Source organism: Salmo salar, unplaced genomic scaffold (assembly GCF_965601325.2).
Source record: "Salmo salar unplaced genomic scaffold, fSalSal1 ptg000221l, whole genome shotgun sequence".
In the NCBI taxonomy this organism is placed as follows: domain Eukaryota; kingdom Metazoa; phylum Chordata; class Actinopteri; order Salmoniformes; family Salmonidae; genus Salmo; species Salmo salar.
In genome coordinates this window covers 1,230,312-1,251,147 of record NW_027675333.1, presented here as the reverse complement: position 1 = coordinate 1,251,147, position 20,836 = coordinate 1,230,312, and the positions used below count along the sequence as shown (strand labels likewise).

At 41.6% G+C, this 20,836-nt stretch overlaps 2 protein-coding genes across 2 annotated transcripts in view; one reads left to right on the top strand and one right to left on the bottom strand.

Moving 5' to 3' along the window:
• The window catches only part of LOC145850252 (tripartite motif-containing protein 16-like), a 698,685-nt gene that overhangs the window by 601,053 nt on the left and 76,796 nt on the right, over positions 1–20,836 (top strand). The window lies entirely within an intron of this gene.
• LOC145867181 (uncharacterized) overlaps positions 4,025–20,836 on the bottom strand; it is a 67,275-nt gene continuing 50,463 nt past the window's right edge. The window contains exons 3-5 of the mRNA XM_082971231.1: positions 15,013–15,186; positions 9,318–9,491; positions 4,025–4,214 (exon numbers count right to left, since the gene is read on the bottom strand). Coding sequence (XP_082827357.1) covers positions 4,025–4,214; positions 9,318–9,491; positions 15,013–15,186 — 538 coding nt within the window. The remainder of the gene's footprint in view (positions 4,215–9,317; positions 9,492–15,012; positions 15,187–20,836) is intronic.

Genomic DNA, 20,836 nt, shown 5'->3' with positions numbered 1-20,836 from the left:
TAACCTCTCACCATTACCAATAACAGAGACTACAACAAAACATGCTAACCTCTCACCATTACCATTAACAGAGGCTATAACAAAACATGCTAACCTCTCACCATTACCAATAACAGAGGATACAACAAAACATGCTAACCTCTCACCATTAACATTAACAGAGGCTATAACAAAACATGCTAACCTCTCACCATTACCAATAACAGAGGCTACAACAAAACATGCTAACCTCTCACCATTACAAATAACAGAGGCTACAACAAAACATGCTAACCTCTCACCATTACCAATAACAGAGACTACAACAAAACATGCTAACCTCTCACCATTACCATTAACAGAGGCTATAACAAAACATGCTAACCTCTCACCATTACCAATAACAGAGGATACAACAAAACATGCTAACCTCTCACCATTACCATTAACAGAGGCTATAACAAAACATGCTAACCTCTCACCATTACCAATAACAGAGACTACAACAAAACATGCTAACCTCTCACCATTACCAATAACAGAGACTACAACAAAACATGCTAACCTCTCACCATTACCATTAACAGAGGCTATAACAAAACATGCTAACCTCTCACCATTACCAATAACAGAGGATACAACAAAACATGCTAACCTCTCACCATTACCATTAACAGAGGCTATAACAAAACATGCTAACCTCTCACCATTACCAATAACAGAGACTACAACAAAACATGCTAACCTCTCACCATTACCATTAACAGAGGCTATAACAAAACATGCTAACCTCTCACCATTACCAATAACAGAGGATACAACAAAACATGCTAACCTCTCACCATTACCAATAACAGAGGCTACAACAAAACATGCTAACCTCTCACCATTACCAATAACAGAGGCTACAACAAGACAGCTAACCTCTCACCATTACCAATAACAGAGACTACAACAAAACATGCTAACCTCTCACCATTACCAATAACAGAGGCTACAACAAAACATGCTAACCTCTCACCATTACCAATAACAGAGACTACAACAAAACATGCTAACCTCTCACCATTACCATTAACAGAGGCTATAACAAAACATGCTAACCTCTCACCATTACCAATAACAGAGGATAAAACAAAACATGCTAACCTCTCACCATTACCATTAACAGAGGCTATAACAAAACATGCTAACCTCTCACCATTACCAATAAAAGAGACTACAACAAAACATGCTAACCTCTCACCATTACCATTAACAGAGGCTATAACAAAACATGCTAACCTCTCACCATTACCAATAACAGAGGATACAACAAAACATGCTAACCTCTCACCATTACCATTAACAGAGGCTATAACAAAACATGCTAACCTCTCACCATTACCAATAACAGAGGCTACAACAAAACATGCTAACCTCTCACCATTACCAATAACAGAGGCTACAACAAAACATGCTAATCTCTCACCATAACCAATAACAGAGACTACAACAAAACATGCTAACCTCTCACTATTACCAATAACAGAGGCTACAACAAAACATGCTAACCTCTCACCATCACCAATAACAGAGGCTACAGCCATACATGCTAACCTCTAACCATTAACAGAGGCTATAACAAAACATGCTAACCTCTCACTATTACCAATAACAGAGGCTACAACAAAACATGCTAACCTCTCACCATTACCAATAACAGAGACTACAGCCATACATGCTAACCTCTCACCATTACCATTAACAGAGGCTACAACAAAACATGCTAACCTCTCACCATAACCAATAACAGAGGCTACAACAAAACATGCTAACCTCTCACCATTACCAACAACAGAGGCTACAACAAAACATGCTAACCTCTCACCATTACCAATAACAGAGGCTACAACAAAACATGCTAATCTCTCACCATTACCAATAACAGAGGATACAACAAAACATGCTAACCTCTCACCATTACCAATAACAGAGGATACAAAACATGCTAACCTCTCACCATTACCAATAACAGAGGCTACAACAAAACATGCTAACCTCTCACCATTACCAATAACAGAGACTACGGCCATCCATGCTAACCTCTCACCATTACCATTAACAGAGGCTATAACAAAACATGCTAACCTCTCACCATTACCAATAACAGAGGCTACAACAAAACATGCTAACCTCTCACCATTACCAATAACAGAGGCTACAACAAAACATGCTAATCTCTCACCATAACCAATAACAGAGACTACAACAAAACATGCTAACCTCTCACCATTACCAATAACAGAGGATAGAACAAAACATGCTAACCTCTCACCATTACCAATAACAGAGGATACAACAAAACATGCTAACCTCTCACCATTACCAATAACAGAGGATACAAAACATGCTAACCTCTCACCATTACCAATAACAGAGGCTACAGCCATACATGCTAACCTCTCACCATTAACAGAGTCTATAACAAAACATGCTAACCTCTCACCATTACCATTAACAGAGGCTACAGCAAAACATGCTAACCTCTCACCATAACCTATAACAGAGGATACAACAAAACATGCTAACCTCTCACCATTACCAATTACAGAGGCTACAACAAAACATGCTAACCTCTCACCATTACCAATAACAGAGGATACAAAACATGCTAACCTCTCACCATTACCATTAACAGAGGCTACAGCCATACATGCTAACCTCTCACCATTAACAGAGGCTATAACAAAACATGCTAACCTCTCACCATTACCATTAACAGAGGCTACAGCAAAACATGCTAACCTCTCACCATAACCTATAACAGAGGATACAACAAAACATGCTAACCTCTCACCATTACCAATTACAGAGGCTACAACAAAACATGCTAACCTCTCACCATTACCAATAACAGAGGATACAAAACATGCTAACCTCTCACCATTACCAATAACAGAGGATACAAAACATGCTAACCTCTCACCATTACCAATAACAGAGGCTACAGCCATACATGCTAACCTCTCACCATTAACAGAGGCTATAACAAAACATGATAACCTCTCACCATTACCATTAACAGAGGCTACAGCAAAACATGCTAACCTCTCACCATAATTAATAACAGAGACTACAACAAAACATGCTAACCCCTCACCGTTACCAATAACAGAGGATACAACAAAACATGCTAACCTCTCACCATTACCTATAACAGAGGATACAACAAAACATGCTAACCTCTCACCATTACCAATTACAGAGGCTACAACAAAACATGCTAACCTCTCACCATTACCAATAACAGAGGATACAAAACATGCTAACCTCTCACCATTACCAATAACAGAGGCTACAGCCATACATGCTAACCTCTCACCATTAACAGAGGCTATAACAAAACATGCTAACCTCTCACCATTACCATTAACAGAGGCTACAGCAAAACATGCTAACCTCTCACCATAACCAATAACAGAGACTACAACAAAACATGCTAACCCCTCACCGTTACCAATAACAGAGGATACAACAAAACATGCTAACCTCTCACCATTACCAATAACAGAGACTACAACAAAACATGCTAACCTCTCACCATTACCAATAACAGAGGCTACAACAAAACATGCTAACCTCTCACCATTACCTATAACAGAGGATACAACAAAACATGCTAACCTCTCACCATTACCAATAACAGAGGATACAACAAAACATGCTAACCTCTCACCATTACCAATAACAGAGGCTACAACAAAACATGCTAACCTCTCACCATTACCAATAACAGAGGCTACAACAAAACATGCTAACCTCTCACCATTACCTATAACAGAGGATACAACAAAACATGCTAACCTCTCACCTTTAACCTCAAATAAAAGGTGACATTCTGTACAGTCACCTGATATGAAACATTCTATCTCAAATCCAAAATGCTGGAGCATAGCACCACATTTAAAACTGTAAGCTTCACTATCCAAACACATGTGGTGTGGACTTTGTGTGTCTGGTAAACACATGTGGATCTGGTGAACAGTTATCACTTGTTGACCAACTACAGGAATACTGACCTCAGAGTCTCCAGTCTGCAGTGTGGATCCTCCAGTACAGCAGAGAGCAGCTTCACTCCTGAATCCTTCAGGTCATTGTTACTCAGGTCCAGCTCTCTCAGGTGTGAGGGGTTTGAACTGAGAACTGAGGCCAACACTTTACAGGATGTGTCTGTGAGTTTACAGCCAGTGAGTCTGCCAACACAGAAGAAATACAATGACAGACAGGTTGTATTAAAATGATACGCTTAGCATTCCTTGTTTACGCTGTTACCCGTTTACAAATAATGTGTTGGGTTTGACCTCAGAGCTGAGACCAGAGAAGCACAGCCTTCCTCTGTGACTAGACAGACTGACAGCCTGCCAAGAGCCAAATCATATTAAAACCACACTGCTATTCTTTGGTGGTGAAAATAGTGGCAGTATATTTTTTCAACTTATTCAGATATATCAGTCATGAAACCTGCCATATCTATTCAGAAATTAATGTATCATATTATAAATTACAAATTATCAATGTTTTGCCTGCAGATAGAAATATTTATAGTACAAATTTTTGAGTAGACTGACCAGACCAGTTTAAAAGCAGTATCAGTCAAAAGACAGACAGTGAGGTATCAGATTTAGATTGTATTGAGTATACAGTCCACACCATATCTATTTTGACAGTGAAGATAACATTTTAAATGTGGCTCTAAACTCCAACATTTTGGATTTCAGATCAAATGTTTCATATGAGGTGACAGTATATAATGTAAACTTTTATTTGAGGATATTTTCATACATATCTGTTTCACCATTTGGAAAAATGAAATCACTTTATGTATCTAGTCCCCCCATTTGATTAAGTCATAAGTATTCTGACCAATTAACTCATAGTGTATTAAAATAGTCAAAAGTTTAGTATTTGGTCCCATATTCTTTGACTGCAATGACTACATCAAGCCTGTGACTGCCATGATTGAGAAAGATCTTGAAAAATAATGAGTGAGAAAGTTACAGAGGCTACAACAAAACATGCTAACCTCTCACCATTACCAATAACAAAGGCTACAACAAAACATGCTAACCTCTCACCATTACCAATAACAGAGGCTTCAACAAAACATGCTAACCTCTCACCATTACCAATAACAGAGGCTTCAACAAAACATGCTAACCTCTCACCATTACCAATAACAGAGACTACAACAAAACATGCTAACCTCTCACCATTACCAATAACAGAGGCTACCACAAAACATGCTAACCTCTCACCATTACCAATAACAGAGGCTACAACAAAACATGCTAACCTCTCACCATTACCAATAACAGAGGCTACAACAAAACATGCTAACCTCTCATCATTACCAATAACAGAGGCTACAACAAAACATGCTAACCTCTCACCATTACCAATAACAGAGGCTACAACAAAACATGCTAACCTCTCACCATTAACAGAGGCTACAACAAAACATGCTAACCTCTCACCATTACCAATAACAGAGGCTACAACAAAACATGCTAACCTCTCACCATTACCTATAACAGAGGCTACAACAAAACATGCTAACCTCTCACCATTACCAATAACAGAGGCTACAACAAAACATGCTAACCTCTCACCATTAGCTATAACAGAGGAGGTCTGATCTTTGTGCCTCTGTAACTTTCTCATTTGTCATTATTCACGATTAATTCCTGATTATTCATAATCATGGTAGCATCCACATGAATGTAGAAGTGTTCAGAAACATCTTCTATTCTTACTGACAATACAAGTGAAGTGACTCCAAAATGACAGGACATTATTCACCATTCAGTTTCTATTAGGAAACACATCATCCAAAACACAACCAAGACAAACTGTAAATGCATTCAACAAGTTAGTAGAATCACAAGCTTGATGTAATCACTGCAGGCATGGAATACTGGACCCAACACTAAACTTTTGACTAAATGAATTTGTCCAAATAATTAAGACTTCTTCAAATGGGAGAACTAAACTCAGCAAAAAAACTCACTGTCATTTGTGTTTATTTTCAGCAAACTTAACACGTGTAAATATTTGTTTGAACATAACAACATTCAACAACTGAGACATAAACTGAACAAGTTCCACAGACATGTGACTAACAGAAATGGAATAATGTGTCCCTGAACAAAGTGGGAGGGTCAAAATCAAAAGTAACAGTCAGTATCTGGTGTGGCCACCAGCTGCATCAAGAACTGCAGTGCATCTCTTCCTCATGGACTGCACCAGATTTGCCAGTTCTTGATGTGAGTTGTTACCCCACTCTTCCAGCAAGGCACCTGCAAGTTCCTGGACATTTTTTGTGGGAATGGTCCTAGCCCTCACCCTCCGTTCCAACAGGTCCCAGACGTGCTCAATGTGATTGAGATCCGGGCTCTTTGCTAGCCATGGCAGAACACTGGCATTCCTGTCTTGCAGGAAATCACGCACAGAACAAGCTGTATGGCTGGTGGCATTGTCATGCTGGAGGGTCATGTCAGGAAGAGCCTGCAGGAAGGGTACCACATGAGAGAGGAGGATGTCTTCCCTGTAACGCACAGCGTTGAGATTGCCTGCAATGACAACAAGCTCAGTCCGATGATGCTGTGACACACAGCCCCAGACCATGACGGACCCTCCACCTCCAAATCAATCCCGTTCCAGAGTACAGGCCTCGGTGTAACGCTAATTCCTTCGACGATAAACGCGAATCCGACCATCACCCCTGGTGAGCCAAAACCTCGACTCGTCAGTGAAGAGCACTTTTTGCCAGTCCTGTCTGGTCCAGCGACGGTGGGTTTGTGCCCATAGGCGACGTTGTTGCCGGTGATGTCTGGTGAGGACCTGCCTTACAACAGGTCTACAAGCCCTCAGTCCAGCCTATCTCAGCCTGTTGCGGACAGTCTGAGCACTGATGATGGAGGGATTGTGCATTCCTGGTGTAACTCGGGCAGTTGTTGCCATCTTGTACCTGTCCCGCAGGTGTGATGTTCGGATGTACCGATCCTGCGCAGGTGTTGTTACACGTGGTCTGCCACTGCAAGGACAATCAGCTGTCCGTCCTGTCTCCCTGTAGCACTGTCTTAGGCATCTCATAGTACGGACATTGCAATGTATTGCCCTGGCCACATCTGCAGTCCTTGTGCCTCCTTGCAGCATGGCTAAGGCACGTTCACGCAGATGAGCAGGGACCCTGGGCAACTTTCTTTTGGTGTTTTTCAGAGTCAGTAGAAAGGCCTCTTTCGTGTCCTAAGTTTTCATAACTGTGACCTTAATTGCCTACCGTCTGTAAGCTGTTAGTGTCTTAACGACCATTCCACAGGTGCATGTTCATTATTGTTTATGGTTCATTGAACAAGCATGGGAAACAGTGCTTAAACCCTTTTCAATAAAGATCTGTGAAGTTAATTGGATTTTTATGAATTATCTTTGAAAGACAGGGTCCTGAAAAAGGGATGTTTCTTTTTTTGCTGAGTTTAGATGCATAAAGTGCTTTCATATCTAAACGGTAAAAAATAAAGTCTTGGCCAAAAGTTTTGAGAATGACACAAATATTAATTTTCACAAAGTCTGCTGCCTCAGTTTGTATGATGGCAATTTGCGTATACTCCAGAATGTTATGAAGAGTGATCAGATGAATTGCAAATGATTGGCAAGTCCCTCTTTGCCATGCAAATGAACTGAATCCCCCAAAAAACATTTCCACTGCATTTCAGCCCTGCCACAAAAGGAACAGCTGACATCATGTCAGTGATTCTCTCGGTAACACAGGTGTGAGTGTTGACGAGGACAAGGCTGGAGATCTCTCTGTCATGCTGATTGAGTTCGGATAACAGACTGGAAGCTTCAAAAGGAGGGTGGTGCTTGGAATCATTGTTCTTCCTCGGTCAAACATGGTTACCTGCAAGGAAACACGTGTCGTCATCATTGCTTTGCACAAAAAGGGCTTCACAGGCAAGGATATTGCTGCCAGTAAGATTGCACCTAAATCAACCATTTATCGGATCATCAAGAACTTCAAGGAGAGCGGTTCAATTGTTGTGAAGAAGGCTTCAGGGCACCCAAGAAAGTCCAGCAAACGCCAGGACCGTCTCCTAAAGTTGATTCAGCTGCGGGATTGGGGCACCACCAGTACAGAGCTTGCTCAAGAATGGCAGCAGGCAGGTGTGAGTGCATCTGCACGCACAGTGAGGCGAAGACTTTCGGAGGATGGCCTGGTGTCAAGAAGGTCAGCAAAGAAGCCACTTCTCTCCAGGAAAAATATCAGGGACAGACTGATATTCTGCAAAAGGTACAGGGATTGGACTGCTGAGGACTGGGGTAAAGTCATTTTCTCTGATGAATCCCCTTTCCGATTGTTTGGGGCATCCGGAAAAAAACTTGTCCGGAGAAGACAAGGTGAGCACTATCATCAGTCCTGTGTCATGCCAACAGTAAAGCATCCTGAGACCATTCATGTGTGGGGTTGCTTCTCAGCCAAGGGAGTGGGCTCACTCACAATTTTGCCAAAGAACACAGCCATGAATAAAGAATGGTACCAACACATCCTCCGAGAGCAACTTCTCCCAACCATCCAGGAACAGTTTGGTGACGAACAATGCCTTTTCCAGCATGATGGAGCACCTTGCCATAAGGCAAAAGTGATAACTAAGTGGCTCTGGGAACAAAACATCGATATTTTGGGTCCATGGCCAGGAAACTCCCCAGACCTTAATCCCATTGAGAACTTGTGGTCAATCCTCAAGAGGCAGGTGGACAAACAAAAACCCACAAATTCCGACAAACTCCAAGCATTGATTACGCAAGAATGGGCTGCCATCAGTCAGGATGTGGCCCAAAGTTAATTGACAGCATGCCAGGGCGGATTGCAGAGGTCTTGAAAGAGAAGGGTCAACACTACAAATATTGACTCATTGCTTCAACTTCATGTGATTGTCAATAAAAGCCTTTGACACTTATGAAATTCTTCTAATTATACTCCAGTATCCCACAGTAAAATCTGACTAAAATATCTAAAGACAATGAAGCAGCGGACTTTGTGAAAAATAATATTTTTGTCATTCTCAAAACTTTTGGCCATAACTGTATATGTATGAATACCTTTAAATAAAAGGTGACATTCTGTACTGTCACCTAATATGAAACATTCTATCTCAAATCCAGAATGCTGGAGCATAGCACCACATTTAATACTATAAGCTTCACTGTTCAAACACATGTGGTGTGGACTATGTGTGTCTGGTAAACATGTGGATCTGGTGAACAGTTATCCCTTGTTGACCAACTACAGGAATACTGACCTCAGAGTCTCCAGTTTACAGTGGGGATCCTCCAGTCCAGCACAGAGCAGCTTCACCCCTGAATCCTTCAGGTCATTGTTACTCAGGTCCAGCTCTCTCAGGTGTGAGGGGTTTGAACTGAGAACTGAGGCCAACACTTTCCAGGATGTGTCTGTGATTTTACAGCCAGTGAGTCTGTAATCACAGAAGAAATACAATGACAGACAGGTTGTATTAAAATGATACGCTTAGCTTTCCCTGTTTGCGCTGTTACCCGTTTACAAATAATGTGTTGGGTTTGACCACAGAGCTGAGACCAGAGAAGCACAGCCTTCCTCTGTGACTAGACAGCCTGACAGCCTGCAAAGAGTCAAATCATATTAAAATCACACTGCTATTCTTTGGTGGTGAAAATAGTGGCAGTATATTTCTTCAGATAGAAACATGTATAGTACAAATATTTGAGTAGACTCACCAGACCAGTTTAAAAAGCAGTATCAGTCAAAAGACAGACAGTGAGGTATCAGATTTAGATTGTATTGAGTATACAGTCCACACCATATCTATTTTGACAGTGAAGCAAACATTTTAAATGTGGCTCTATACTCCAACATTTAGGATTTTAGATCAAATGTTTCATATGAGGTGACAGTATATAATGTCACCTTTTATTTGAGGGTATTTTAATACATACAGTTGAAGTCAGAAGTTTACATACAGTGGGGCAAAAAAGTATTTAGTCAGCCACCAATTGTGCAAGTTCTCCCACTTAAAAAGATGAAAATCACATTGTAGGATTTTTAATGAATTTATTTGCAAATTATGGTGGAAAATAAGTATTTGGTCAATAACAAAAGTTTATCTCAATACTTTGTTATATACCCTTTGTTGGCAATGACACAGGTCAAATGTTTTCTGTAAGTCTTCACAAGGTTTTCACACACTGTTGCTGGTATTTTGGCCCATTCCTCCATGCAGATCTCCTCTAGAGCAGTGATGTTTTGGGGCTGTCGCTGGGCAACACGGACTTTCAACTCCCTCCAAAGATTTTCTACGGGGTTGAGATCTGGAGACTGGCTAGGCCACTCGAGGACCTTGAAATGCTTCTTACGAAGCCACTCCTTCGTTGCCCGGGCGGTGTGTTTGGGATCATTGTCATGCTGAAAGACCCAGCCACGTTTCATCTTCAATGCCCTTGCTGATGGAAGGAAGTTTTCACTCAAAAACATGGCCCCATTCATTCTTTCCTTTACACGGATCAGTCGTCCTGGTCCCTTTGCAGAAAAACAGCCCCAAAGCATGATGTTTCCACCCCCATGCTTCACAGTAGGTATGGTGTTCTTTGGATGCAACTCAGCATTCTTTGTCCTCCAAACACGACAAGTTGAGTTTTTACCAAAAAGTTATATTTTGGTTTCATCTGACCATATGACATTCTCCCAATCCTCTTCTGGATCATCCAAATGCTCTCTAGCAAACTTCAGACGGGCCTGGACATGTACTGGCTTAAGCAGGGGGACACATCTGGCACTGCAGGATTTGAGTCCCTGGCGGCGTAGTGTGTTACTGATGGTAGGCTTTGTTACTTTGGTCCCAGCTCTCTGCAGGTCATTCACTAGGTCCCCCCGTGTGGTTCTGGGATTTTTGCTCACCGTTCTTGTGATCATTTTGACCCCACGGGGTGAGATCTTGTGTGGAGCCCCAGATCGAGGGAGATTATCAGTGGTCTTGTATGTCTTCCATTTCCTAATAATTGCTCCCACAGTTGATTTCTTCAAACCAAGCTGCTTAACTATTGCAGATTCAGTCTTCCCAGCCTGGTGCAGGTCTACAATTTGGTTTCTGGTGTCCTTTGACAGCTCTTTGGTCTTGGCCATAGTGGAGTTTGGAGTGTGACTGTTTGAGGTTGTGGACAGGTGTCTTTTATACTGATAACAAGTTCAAACAGGTGCCATTAAGCTCTCTGGGCTAGGGGGGACGAATTCGTCCCACCTACGCAACAGCCAGTCTAATCCAGTAGCGCAATTTTCAAATACCTTAAAAATCCTATTACTTCAATTTCTCAAACATATGACTATTTTACAGCTATTTAAAGACAAGACTCTCGTTAATCTAACCACACTGTCTGATTTCAAAAAGGCTTTACAACGAAAACAAAACATTAGATTATGTCAGCAGAGTACCAAGCCAGAAATAATCAGACACCCATTTTTCAAGCTAGCATATAATGTCACAAAAACCCAGAAGACAGCTAAATGCAGCACTAACCTTTGAGGATCTTCATCAGATGACAACTCTAGGACATTATGTTATACAATACATGCATGTTTTGTTCAATCAAGTTCATATTTATATCAAAAACCAGCTTTTTACATTAGCATGTGACGTTCAGAACTAGCATACCCCCCGCAAACTTCCGGCGAATCACTAACAATTTACTAAATTACTCACGATAAACGTTCACAAAAAGCATAACAATTATTTTAAGAATTATAGATACAGAACTCCTCTATGCACTCGATATGTCCGATTTTAAAATAGCTTTTTGGTGAAAGCACATTTTGCAATATTCTAAGTACATAGCCCAGCCATCACGGGCTAGCTATTTAGACACCCGGCAAGTTTAGCACTCACCAATATCAGATTTAATATTACAAAAGTTTGATTACCTTTTGTTGTCTTCATCAGAATGCACTCCCAGGACTGCTACTTCAATAACAAATGTTGGTTTGGTCCAAAATAATCCATCGTTATATCCGAATAGCGGCGTTTTGTTCGTGCGTTCCAGAAGCTGTCCGAAATGGTAAATCAGGGTCGCGCGCATGGCGCAATTCGTGACAAAAAAAATCTAAATATTCCATTACCGTACTTCGAAGCATGTCAACCTCTGTTTAAAATCCATTTTTATGCCATTTTTCTCGTAAAAAAGCGATAATATTCCGACCGGGAATGTCCATTTAGCTAAACAGAGGAAAGAAAACAAGGCTTTCGGTCGACGCGGGCACGAGCCTGAGTCTCACAGTACTGTAACCAGCCACTACCCAAACGCGCTACTTTGTTTCAGCCAGAGCCTGCAAAGCCACGATTCAGCGTTTTGCCGCCTTCTGAGAGCCTATGGCAGCCGTAGGAAGTGTCACGGGACAGCTAAGATCCTCACTCTTCAATAAACAGAGACAAGAAGAACGACACCTTGTCAGACAGGCCACTTCCTGCATGAAATCTTCTCAGGTTTTTGCCTGCCATATGAGTTCTGTTATACTCAAAGACACCATTCAAACAGTTTTAGAAGCTTTAGGGTGTTTTCTATCCAAAGCCAATAATTATATGCATATTCTAGTTACTGGGCAGGAGTAGTAACCAGATTAAATCGGGTACGTTTTTTATCCAGCCGTGTCAATACTGCCCCCTAGCCCTACAGGTTAATACAGTTAACGGGTGGAGGAGAGAGGAGCCTCTTAAAGAAGAAGTTAAAGGTCTGTGAGAGCCAGACATCTTGCTTGTTTGTAGGTGACCAAATACTTATTTTCCACCATAATTTGCAAATAAATTCATTAAAAATCCTACAATGTGATTTTCTGGATTTTTTTTCTCATTTTGTCTGTCATAGTTGACGTGTACCTATGATGAAAATTACAGGCCTCTCTCATCTTTTTAAGTGGGAGAACTTGCACAATTGGTGGCTGACTAAATACTTTTTTGCCCCACTGTACACCTTAGCCAAATACATTTTTACAATTCCTGACATTTAATCCTCGTAAAAATCCCCTGTTTTAGGTCAGTTAGGATCACCACTTTATTTTAAGAATGTGAAATGTCAGAATAATAGTAGAGAGAATGATTAATTTCAGCTTTTAGTTCTTTCATCACATTCCCAGTGGGTCAGAAGTTTACATACACTCAATTAGTATTTGGTAGTTTTGCCTTTAAATGGTTTAACTTGGGTCAAACGTTTCGGGTAGCCTTCCACAAGCTTCCCACAATAAGTTGGGTGAATTTTGGCCAATTCCTCCTGACAGAGCTGGTGTAACTGAGTCAGGTTTGTAGGCCTCTTGCTCGCACACGCTTTTTCAGTTCTGCCCACAAATTTTCTATAGGATTGAGGTCAAGGTTTTGTGATGGCCACTCCAATACCTTGACTTTGTTGTCCTTAATCCATTTTGCCACAACTTTGGAAGTATGCTTGGGGTCATTGTCCATTTGGAAGACCCATTTGTGACCAAGCTTTAACTTCCTGACTGATGTCTCGAGATGTTGCTTCAATATATCCACAATTTTCCTGCCTCATGATGCCATCTATTTTGTGAAGTGCGCCAGTCCCTCCTGCATCAAAGCACCCCCACAACATGATGCTGCACGGTTGGGATGGTGTTCTTTGGCTTGCAAGCCTCCCCCTTTTTCCTACAAACATAATGATGGTCATTATGGCCAAACAGTTCTTGTATTGTTTCATCTGACCAGAGGACATTTCTCCAAAAAGTACGATCTTTGTCCCCATGTGCAGTTGCAAACCGTAGTCTGGCTTTTTTTATGGTGGTTTTGGAGCAGTGGCTTCTTCCTTGCTGAGCAACCTTTCAGATTATGTCGATATATGACTCGTTTTACTGTGGATATAAATACTTTTGTACCTGTTTCCTCCATCTTCACAAGATCCTTTGCTGTTGTTCTGGGATTGATTTGCACCAAAGTAAATTAATCTCTAGGAGACAGAACGCGTCTCCTTCCTGAGCGGAATGGCGTCTGTGTGGTCCCATGGTGTTTAGACTTGCATACTATTGCTTGAACAGATGAACGTGTTACCTTCAGGCGTTTGGAAATTGTGAACCATACTTGTGGAGGTCTACAATTTTATTTCTGAGATCTTGGCAGATTTCTTTTCATTTTCCCATGATGTCAAGCAAAGAGGCACTGAGTTTGAAGGTAGGCCTTGAAATACATCCAAATTATGTCAATTAGCCTACCAGATGTTTCTAAAGCCATAACATAAAAAAATCATGAATAAATCATGAATCAGAATGAGTGAGAAAGTTACAGAGGCCACAACAAAACATGTTAACCTCTCACCATTACCAATATCAGAGGCTACAACAAAACATGCTAACCTCTCACCATTACCAATAACAGAGGCTACAACAAAACATGCTAACCTCTCACCATTACCAATAACAGAGGCTACAACAAAACATGCTAACCTCTCACCATTACCAATAACAGAGGATACAACAAAACATGCTAACCTCTCACCATTACCAATAACAGAGGATACAACAAAACATGCTAACCTCTCACCATTACCAATAACAGAGGCTACAACAAAACATGCTAACCTCTTACCATTACCAATAACAGAGAATACAACAAAACAGCTAACCTCACCATTACCAATAACAGAGGCTACAACAAAACATGCTAACCTCTCACCATTACCAATAACAGAGGCTACAACAAAACATGCTAACCTCTCACCATTACCAATAACAGAGGCTACAACAAAACATGCTAACCTCTCACCTTTAACCTCAAATAAAAGGTGACATTCTGTACTGTCACCTGATATGAAACATTCTATCTCAAATCCAAAATGCTGGAGCATAGCACCACATTTAAAACTGTAAACTTCACTGTCCAAACACATTTGGTGTGGACTTTGTGTGTCTGGTAAACACATGTGGATCTGGTGAACAGTTATCACTTGTTGACCAACTACAGGAATACTGACCTCAGAGTCTCCAGTTTACAGTGGGGATTCCCCAGTCCATCAGAGAGCAGCTTCACTCCTGAATCCTTCAGGTCATTGTTACTCAGGTCCAGCTCTCTCAGGTGTGAGGGGTTTGAACTGAGAACTGAGGCCAACACTTTACAGGATGTGTCTGTGAGTTTACAGCCAGTGAGTCTGCCAACACAGAAGAAACACAATGACAGACAGGTTGTATTAAAATGATACGCTTAGCTTTCTCTGCTTACACTGTTACCCGTTTACAAATAATGTGTTGGGTTTGACCACAGAGCTGAGACCAGAGGAGCACAGCCTTCCTCTGTGACTAGACAGCCTGACAGCCTGCAAAGAGTCAAATCATATTAAAATCACACTGCTATTCTCTGGTGGTGAAAATAGTGGCAGTATATTTCTTCAACATATTCAGATACATCAGTGTCCTGACACCTGCCATATCTACTCATAAATTAAAGTATCATATTATAAATTACAAATTATCAAAGTTTTTCCTGCAGATAGAAACATGTATAGTACAAATATTTGAGTAGACTGACCAGACCAGTTTAAAAGCAGTATCAGTCAAAAGACAGACAGTGAGGTATCAGATTTAGATTGTATTGAGTATACAGTCCACACCATATCTATTTTGACAGTGAAGATAACATTTTAAATGTGGCTCTAAACTCCAACATTTTGGATTTCAGATCAAATGTTTCATATGAGGTGACAGTATATAATCCTCCTGTGAATGATAGTTTTTGCCTGCCTCACTAATGATGCCTTTTGCCGTTTCCCTGCCTGTACTGTTGCCTTTTTGGACCCCCTGTGTATGACCTTCTGCCTGCCCCTGGACCCAGCTACCTGCCTCCTCCTGTGGTCCTTTACAATAAACACCTGCTGAGCCCTGCGCTTGAAACCAGCTCTCTGTCTCCCATCGTGTTCATTACAGATGGTGACTGGAGTCATTTTATTTACAAGTGAGTAGATAACATGTTTCTAAACACTACTAAAAGCATCCTGATGATGCCATGATTAAGAAAAATCATGAATGAATCATGAATAATAGTGAGAAAGTTACAGAAGCTACAACAAAACATGCTAACCTCTCACCATTACCAATAACAGAGGATACAACAAAACATGCTAACCTCTCACCATTACCAATAACAGAGGCTACAACAAAACATGCTAACCTCTCACCATTACCAATAACAGAGGATACAACAAAACATGCTAACCTCTCACCATTACCAATAACAGAGGCTACAACAAAACATGCTAACCTCTCACCATTACCAATAACAGAGGCTACAACAAAACATGCTAACCTCTCACCATTACCAATAACAGAGACTACAACAAAACATGCTAACCTCTCACCATTACCAATAACAGAGACTACAACAAAACATGCTAACCTCTCACCATTACCAATAACAGAGGCTACAACAAAACATGCTAACCTCTCACCATTACCAATAACAGAGGCTACAACAAAACATGCTAACCTCTCACCATAACCAATAACAGAGGCTACAACAAAACAGGCTAACCTCTCACCATTACCAATAACAGAGGCTACAACAACACATGCTAACCTCTCACCATTACCAATAACAGAGGCTACAACAAAACATGCTAACCTCTCACCATTACCAATAACAGAGGCTACAACAACACATGCTAACCTCTCACCATTACCAATAACAGAGACTACAACAAAACATGCTAACCTCTCACCATCACCAATAACAGAGGCTACAACAAAACATGCTAACCTCTCACCATTACCAATAACAGAGACTACAACAAAACATGCTAACCTCTCACCATCACCAATAACAGAGGCTCATTCATCATTATTCACAATTAATTCCTGATTATTCATAATCATGGTAGCATCCACATGAATGTAGAAGTGTTCAGAAACATCTATTCTTACTGACAATACAAGTGAAGTGACTCCAAAATGACAGGACATTATTCACCATTCAGTTTCTATTAGGAAAAACATCATCCAAAACACAACCAAGACAAACTGTAAATGAATTCAACAGGTTTGTAGAATCACAAGCTTGATGTAATCACTGCAGGCATGGAATATGGGACTAAATACTAAACTTATGATTAAATAAATTTGTCCAAATAATTAAGACTTCTTCAAATGGGAGAACTAAACTCAGCAATAAAAGAAACGTCCTCTCACTGTCATTTGCGTTTATTTTCAGAAAACTTAACATGTGTAAATATTTGTATGAACATAACAAGATTCAACAACTGAGACATAAACTGAACAAGTTCCACAGACATGTGACTAACAGAAATGGAATAATGTGTCCCTGAACAAAGGGGGGGGGTCAAAATCAAAAGTAACAGTCAGTATCTGGTGTGGCCACCAGCTGCATCAAGAACTGCAGTGCATCTCTTCCTCATGGACTGCACCAGATTTGCCAGTTCTTGATGTGAGATGTTACCCCACTCTTCCACCAAGGCACCTGCAAGTTCCTGGACATTTCTGGGGGGAATGGCCCTAGCCCTCACCCTCCGATCCAACAGGTCCCAGATGTGCTCAATGGGACTGAGATTTCGGGCTCTTCGCTGGCCATGGCAGAACACTGACATTCCTGTCTTGCAGGAAATCACGCACAGAACATGCTGTATGGCTGGTGGCATTGTCATGCTGGAGGGTCATGTCAGGATGAGCCTGCAGGAAGGGTACCACATGAGAGAGGAGGATGTCTTCCCTGTAACGCACATCGTTGAGATTGCCTGCAATGACAACAAGCTCAGTCCGGTGATGCTGTAACACACTGCCCCAGACCATGACGGACCCTCCACCTCCAAATCAATCCCGCTCCAGAGTACAGGCCTCGGTGTAACGCTCATTCCTTCGACGATAAACGCGAATCCGACCCTCACCCCTGGTGAGCCAAAACCTCGACTCGTCAGTGAAGAGCACTTTTTGACAGTCCTGTCTGGTCCAGCAACGGTGGGTTTGTGCCCATAGGCGACGTTGTTGCCGGTGATGTCTGGTGAGGACCTGCCTTACAACAGGCCTACAAGCCCTCAGCCCAGCCTCTCTCAGCCTATTGAGGACAGTCTGAGCACTGATGGAGGGATTGTGCATTCCTGGTGTAACTCGGGCAGTTGTTGCCATCCTGTACCTGTCCCGCAGGTGTGATGTTCAGATGTACCGATCCTGCGCAGGTGTTGTTACACATGGTCTGCCACTGTGAGGACGAACAGCTGTCCGTCCTGTCTCCCTGTAGCGCTGTCTTAGGCGTCTCATAGTACGGACATTGCAATTTATTGCCCTGGCCACATTTGCAGTCCTCATGCCTCCTTGCAGCATGCCTAATGCACGTTCACACAGATGAGCAGGGACTCTAGGCATCTTTCTTTGGGTGTTTTTCAGAGTCAGTAGAAAGGCCTCTTTAGTGTCCTAAGTTATCATAACTGTGACCTTCATTGCCTACCGTCTGTAAGCTGTTAGTGTCTTAAGGACCATTCCACAGGTGCATGTTCATTAATTGTTTATGGTTCATTGAACAAGCATGGGGAAACAGTGCTTAAACCCTTTACAATGAAGATCTGTGAAGTTATTTTGATTTTTACGAATTATCTTTGAAAGACAGGGTCCTGAAAAAGGGATGTTTCTTTTTTTGCTGAGTTTAGATGCCGAAAGTGCTTTCATATCTAAAACGGTAAAAAATACAGTCTTGGCCAAAAGTTTTGAGAATGACACAAATATTAATTTTCACAAAGTCTGCTGCCTCAGTTTGTATGATGGCAATTTGCGTATACTCGAGAATGTTATGAAGAGTGATCAGATCAATTGCAAATAATTGCCAAGTTCCTCTTTGCCATGCAAATGAACTGAATCCCCCAAAAACATTGCCACAAAAGGACCAGCTGACATCATGTCAGTGATTCTCTCGGTAACACAGGTGTGAGTGTTGACGAGGACAAGGCTGGAGATCACTCTGTCATGCTGATTGAGTTCGAATAACAGACTGGAAGCTTCAAAAGGAGGGTGGTGATTGGAATCATTATTCTCCCTCTGTCAACCATGGTTACCTGCAAGGAAACACGTGCCGTCATCATTGCTTTGCACAAAAAGGGCTTCACAGGCAAGGATATTGCTGCCAGTAAGATTGCACCTAAATCAACCATTTATCGGATCATCAAGAACTTCAAGGAGAGCGGTTCAATTGTTGTGAAGAAGGCGTCAGGGCGCCCAAGAAAGTCCAGCAAGCGCCAGGACCGTTTCCTAAAGTTGATTCAGCTGCGGGATCGGGGCACCACCAGTACAGAGCTTGCTCAGGAATGGCAGCAGGCAGGTGTGAGTTTTTCGGAGGATGGCCTGGTGTCAAGAAGGGCAGCAAAGAAGCCACTTCTCTCCAGGAAAAACATCAGGGACAGACTGATATTCTGAAAAAGGTACAGGGATTGGATTGCTGAGGACTGGGGTAAAGTCATTTTCTCTGATGAATCCCCTTTCCGATTGTTTGGGGCATCCGGAAAAAAGCTTGTCCGGAGAAGGCAAGGTGAGCGCTACCATCAGTCCTGTGTCATGCCAACAGTAAAGCATCCTGAGACCATTCATGTGTGGGGTTGCTTCTCAGCCAAGGGAGTGGGCTCACTCACAATTTTGCCTAAGAACACAGCCATGAATAAAGAATGGTACCAACACATCCTCCGAGAGCAACTTCTCCCAACCATCCAGGAACAGTTTGGTGACGAACAATGCCTTTTCCAGCATGATGGAGCACCTTGCCATAAGGCAAAAGTGATAACTAAGTGGCTCTGGGAACAAAACATTGATATTTTGGGTCCATGGCCAGGAAACTCCCCAGACCTTAATCCCATTGAGAACTTGTGGTCAATCCTCAAGAGGCAGGTGGACAAACAAAAACCCACAAATTCCGACAAACTCCAAGCATTGATTATGCAAGAATGGGCTGCCATCAGTCAGGATGTGGCCCAGAGGTTAATTGACAGCATGCCAGGGCAGATTGCAGAGGTCTTGAAAAAGAAGGGTCAGCACTGCAAATATTGACTCATTGCTTCAACTTCATGTGATTGTCAATAAAAGCCTTTGACACTTATGAAATGCTTGTAATTATACTTCAGTATTCCATAGTAACATCTGACAAAAATATCTAAAGACACTGAAGCAGTAGACTTGTGAAAATTAATATTTGTGTCATTCTAAAACTTTTGGCCACGACTGTATATGTATGAATACCTTTAAATAAAAGGTGACATTCTGTACTGTCACCTAATATGAAACATTCGATCTCAAATCCAAAATGCTGGAGCATAGCACCACATTTAAAACTGTAAGCTTCACTGTCCAAACATATATGGTGTGGACTATGTGTGCCTGGTAAACACATGTGGATCTGGTGAACAGTTATCACTTGTTGACCAACTACAGGAATACTGACCTCAGAGTCTCCAGTCTGCAGTGGGGATTCCCCAGTCCAGCAGAGACCAGCTTCACTCCTGAATCCTTCAGGTCATTGTTACTCAGGTCCAGCTCTCTCAGGTGTGAGGGGTTTGACCTCAGAGCTGAGACCAGAGAAGCACAGCCTTCCTCTGTGACTAGACAGCCTGACAGCCTGCAAAGAGTCAAATCATATTAAAATCACACTGCTATGCTTTGGTGGTGAAAATAGAAGCAGTATATTTTTATTAACATATTCAGATACATCAGTCTCCTGAAACCTGCCATATATATTCATAAATTAATGTATCATTATTAGAAATGACAAATTATCAAAGTTTTGCCTGCAGATAGAAACATGTATAATACAAATATTTG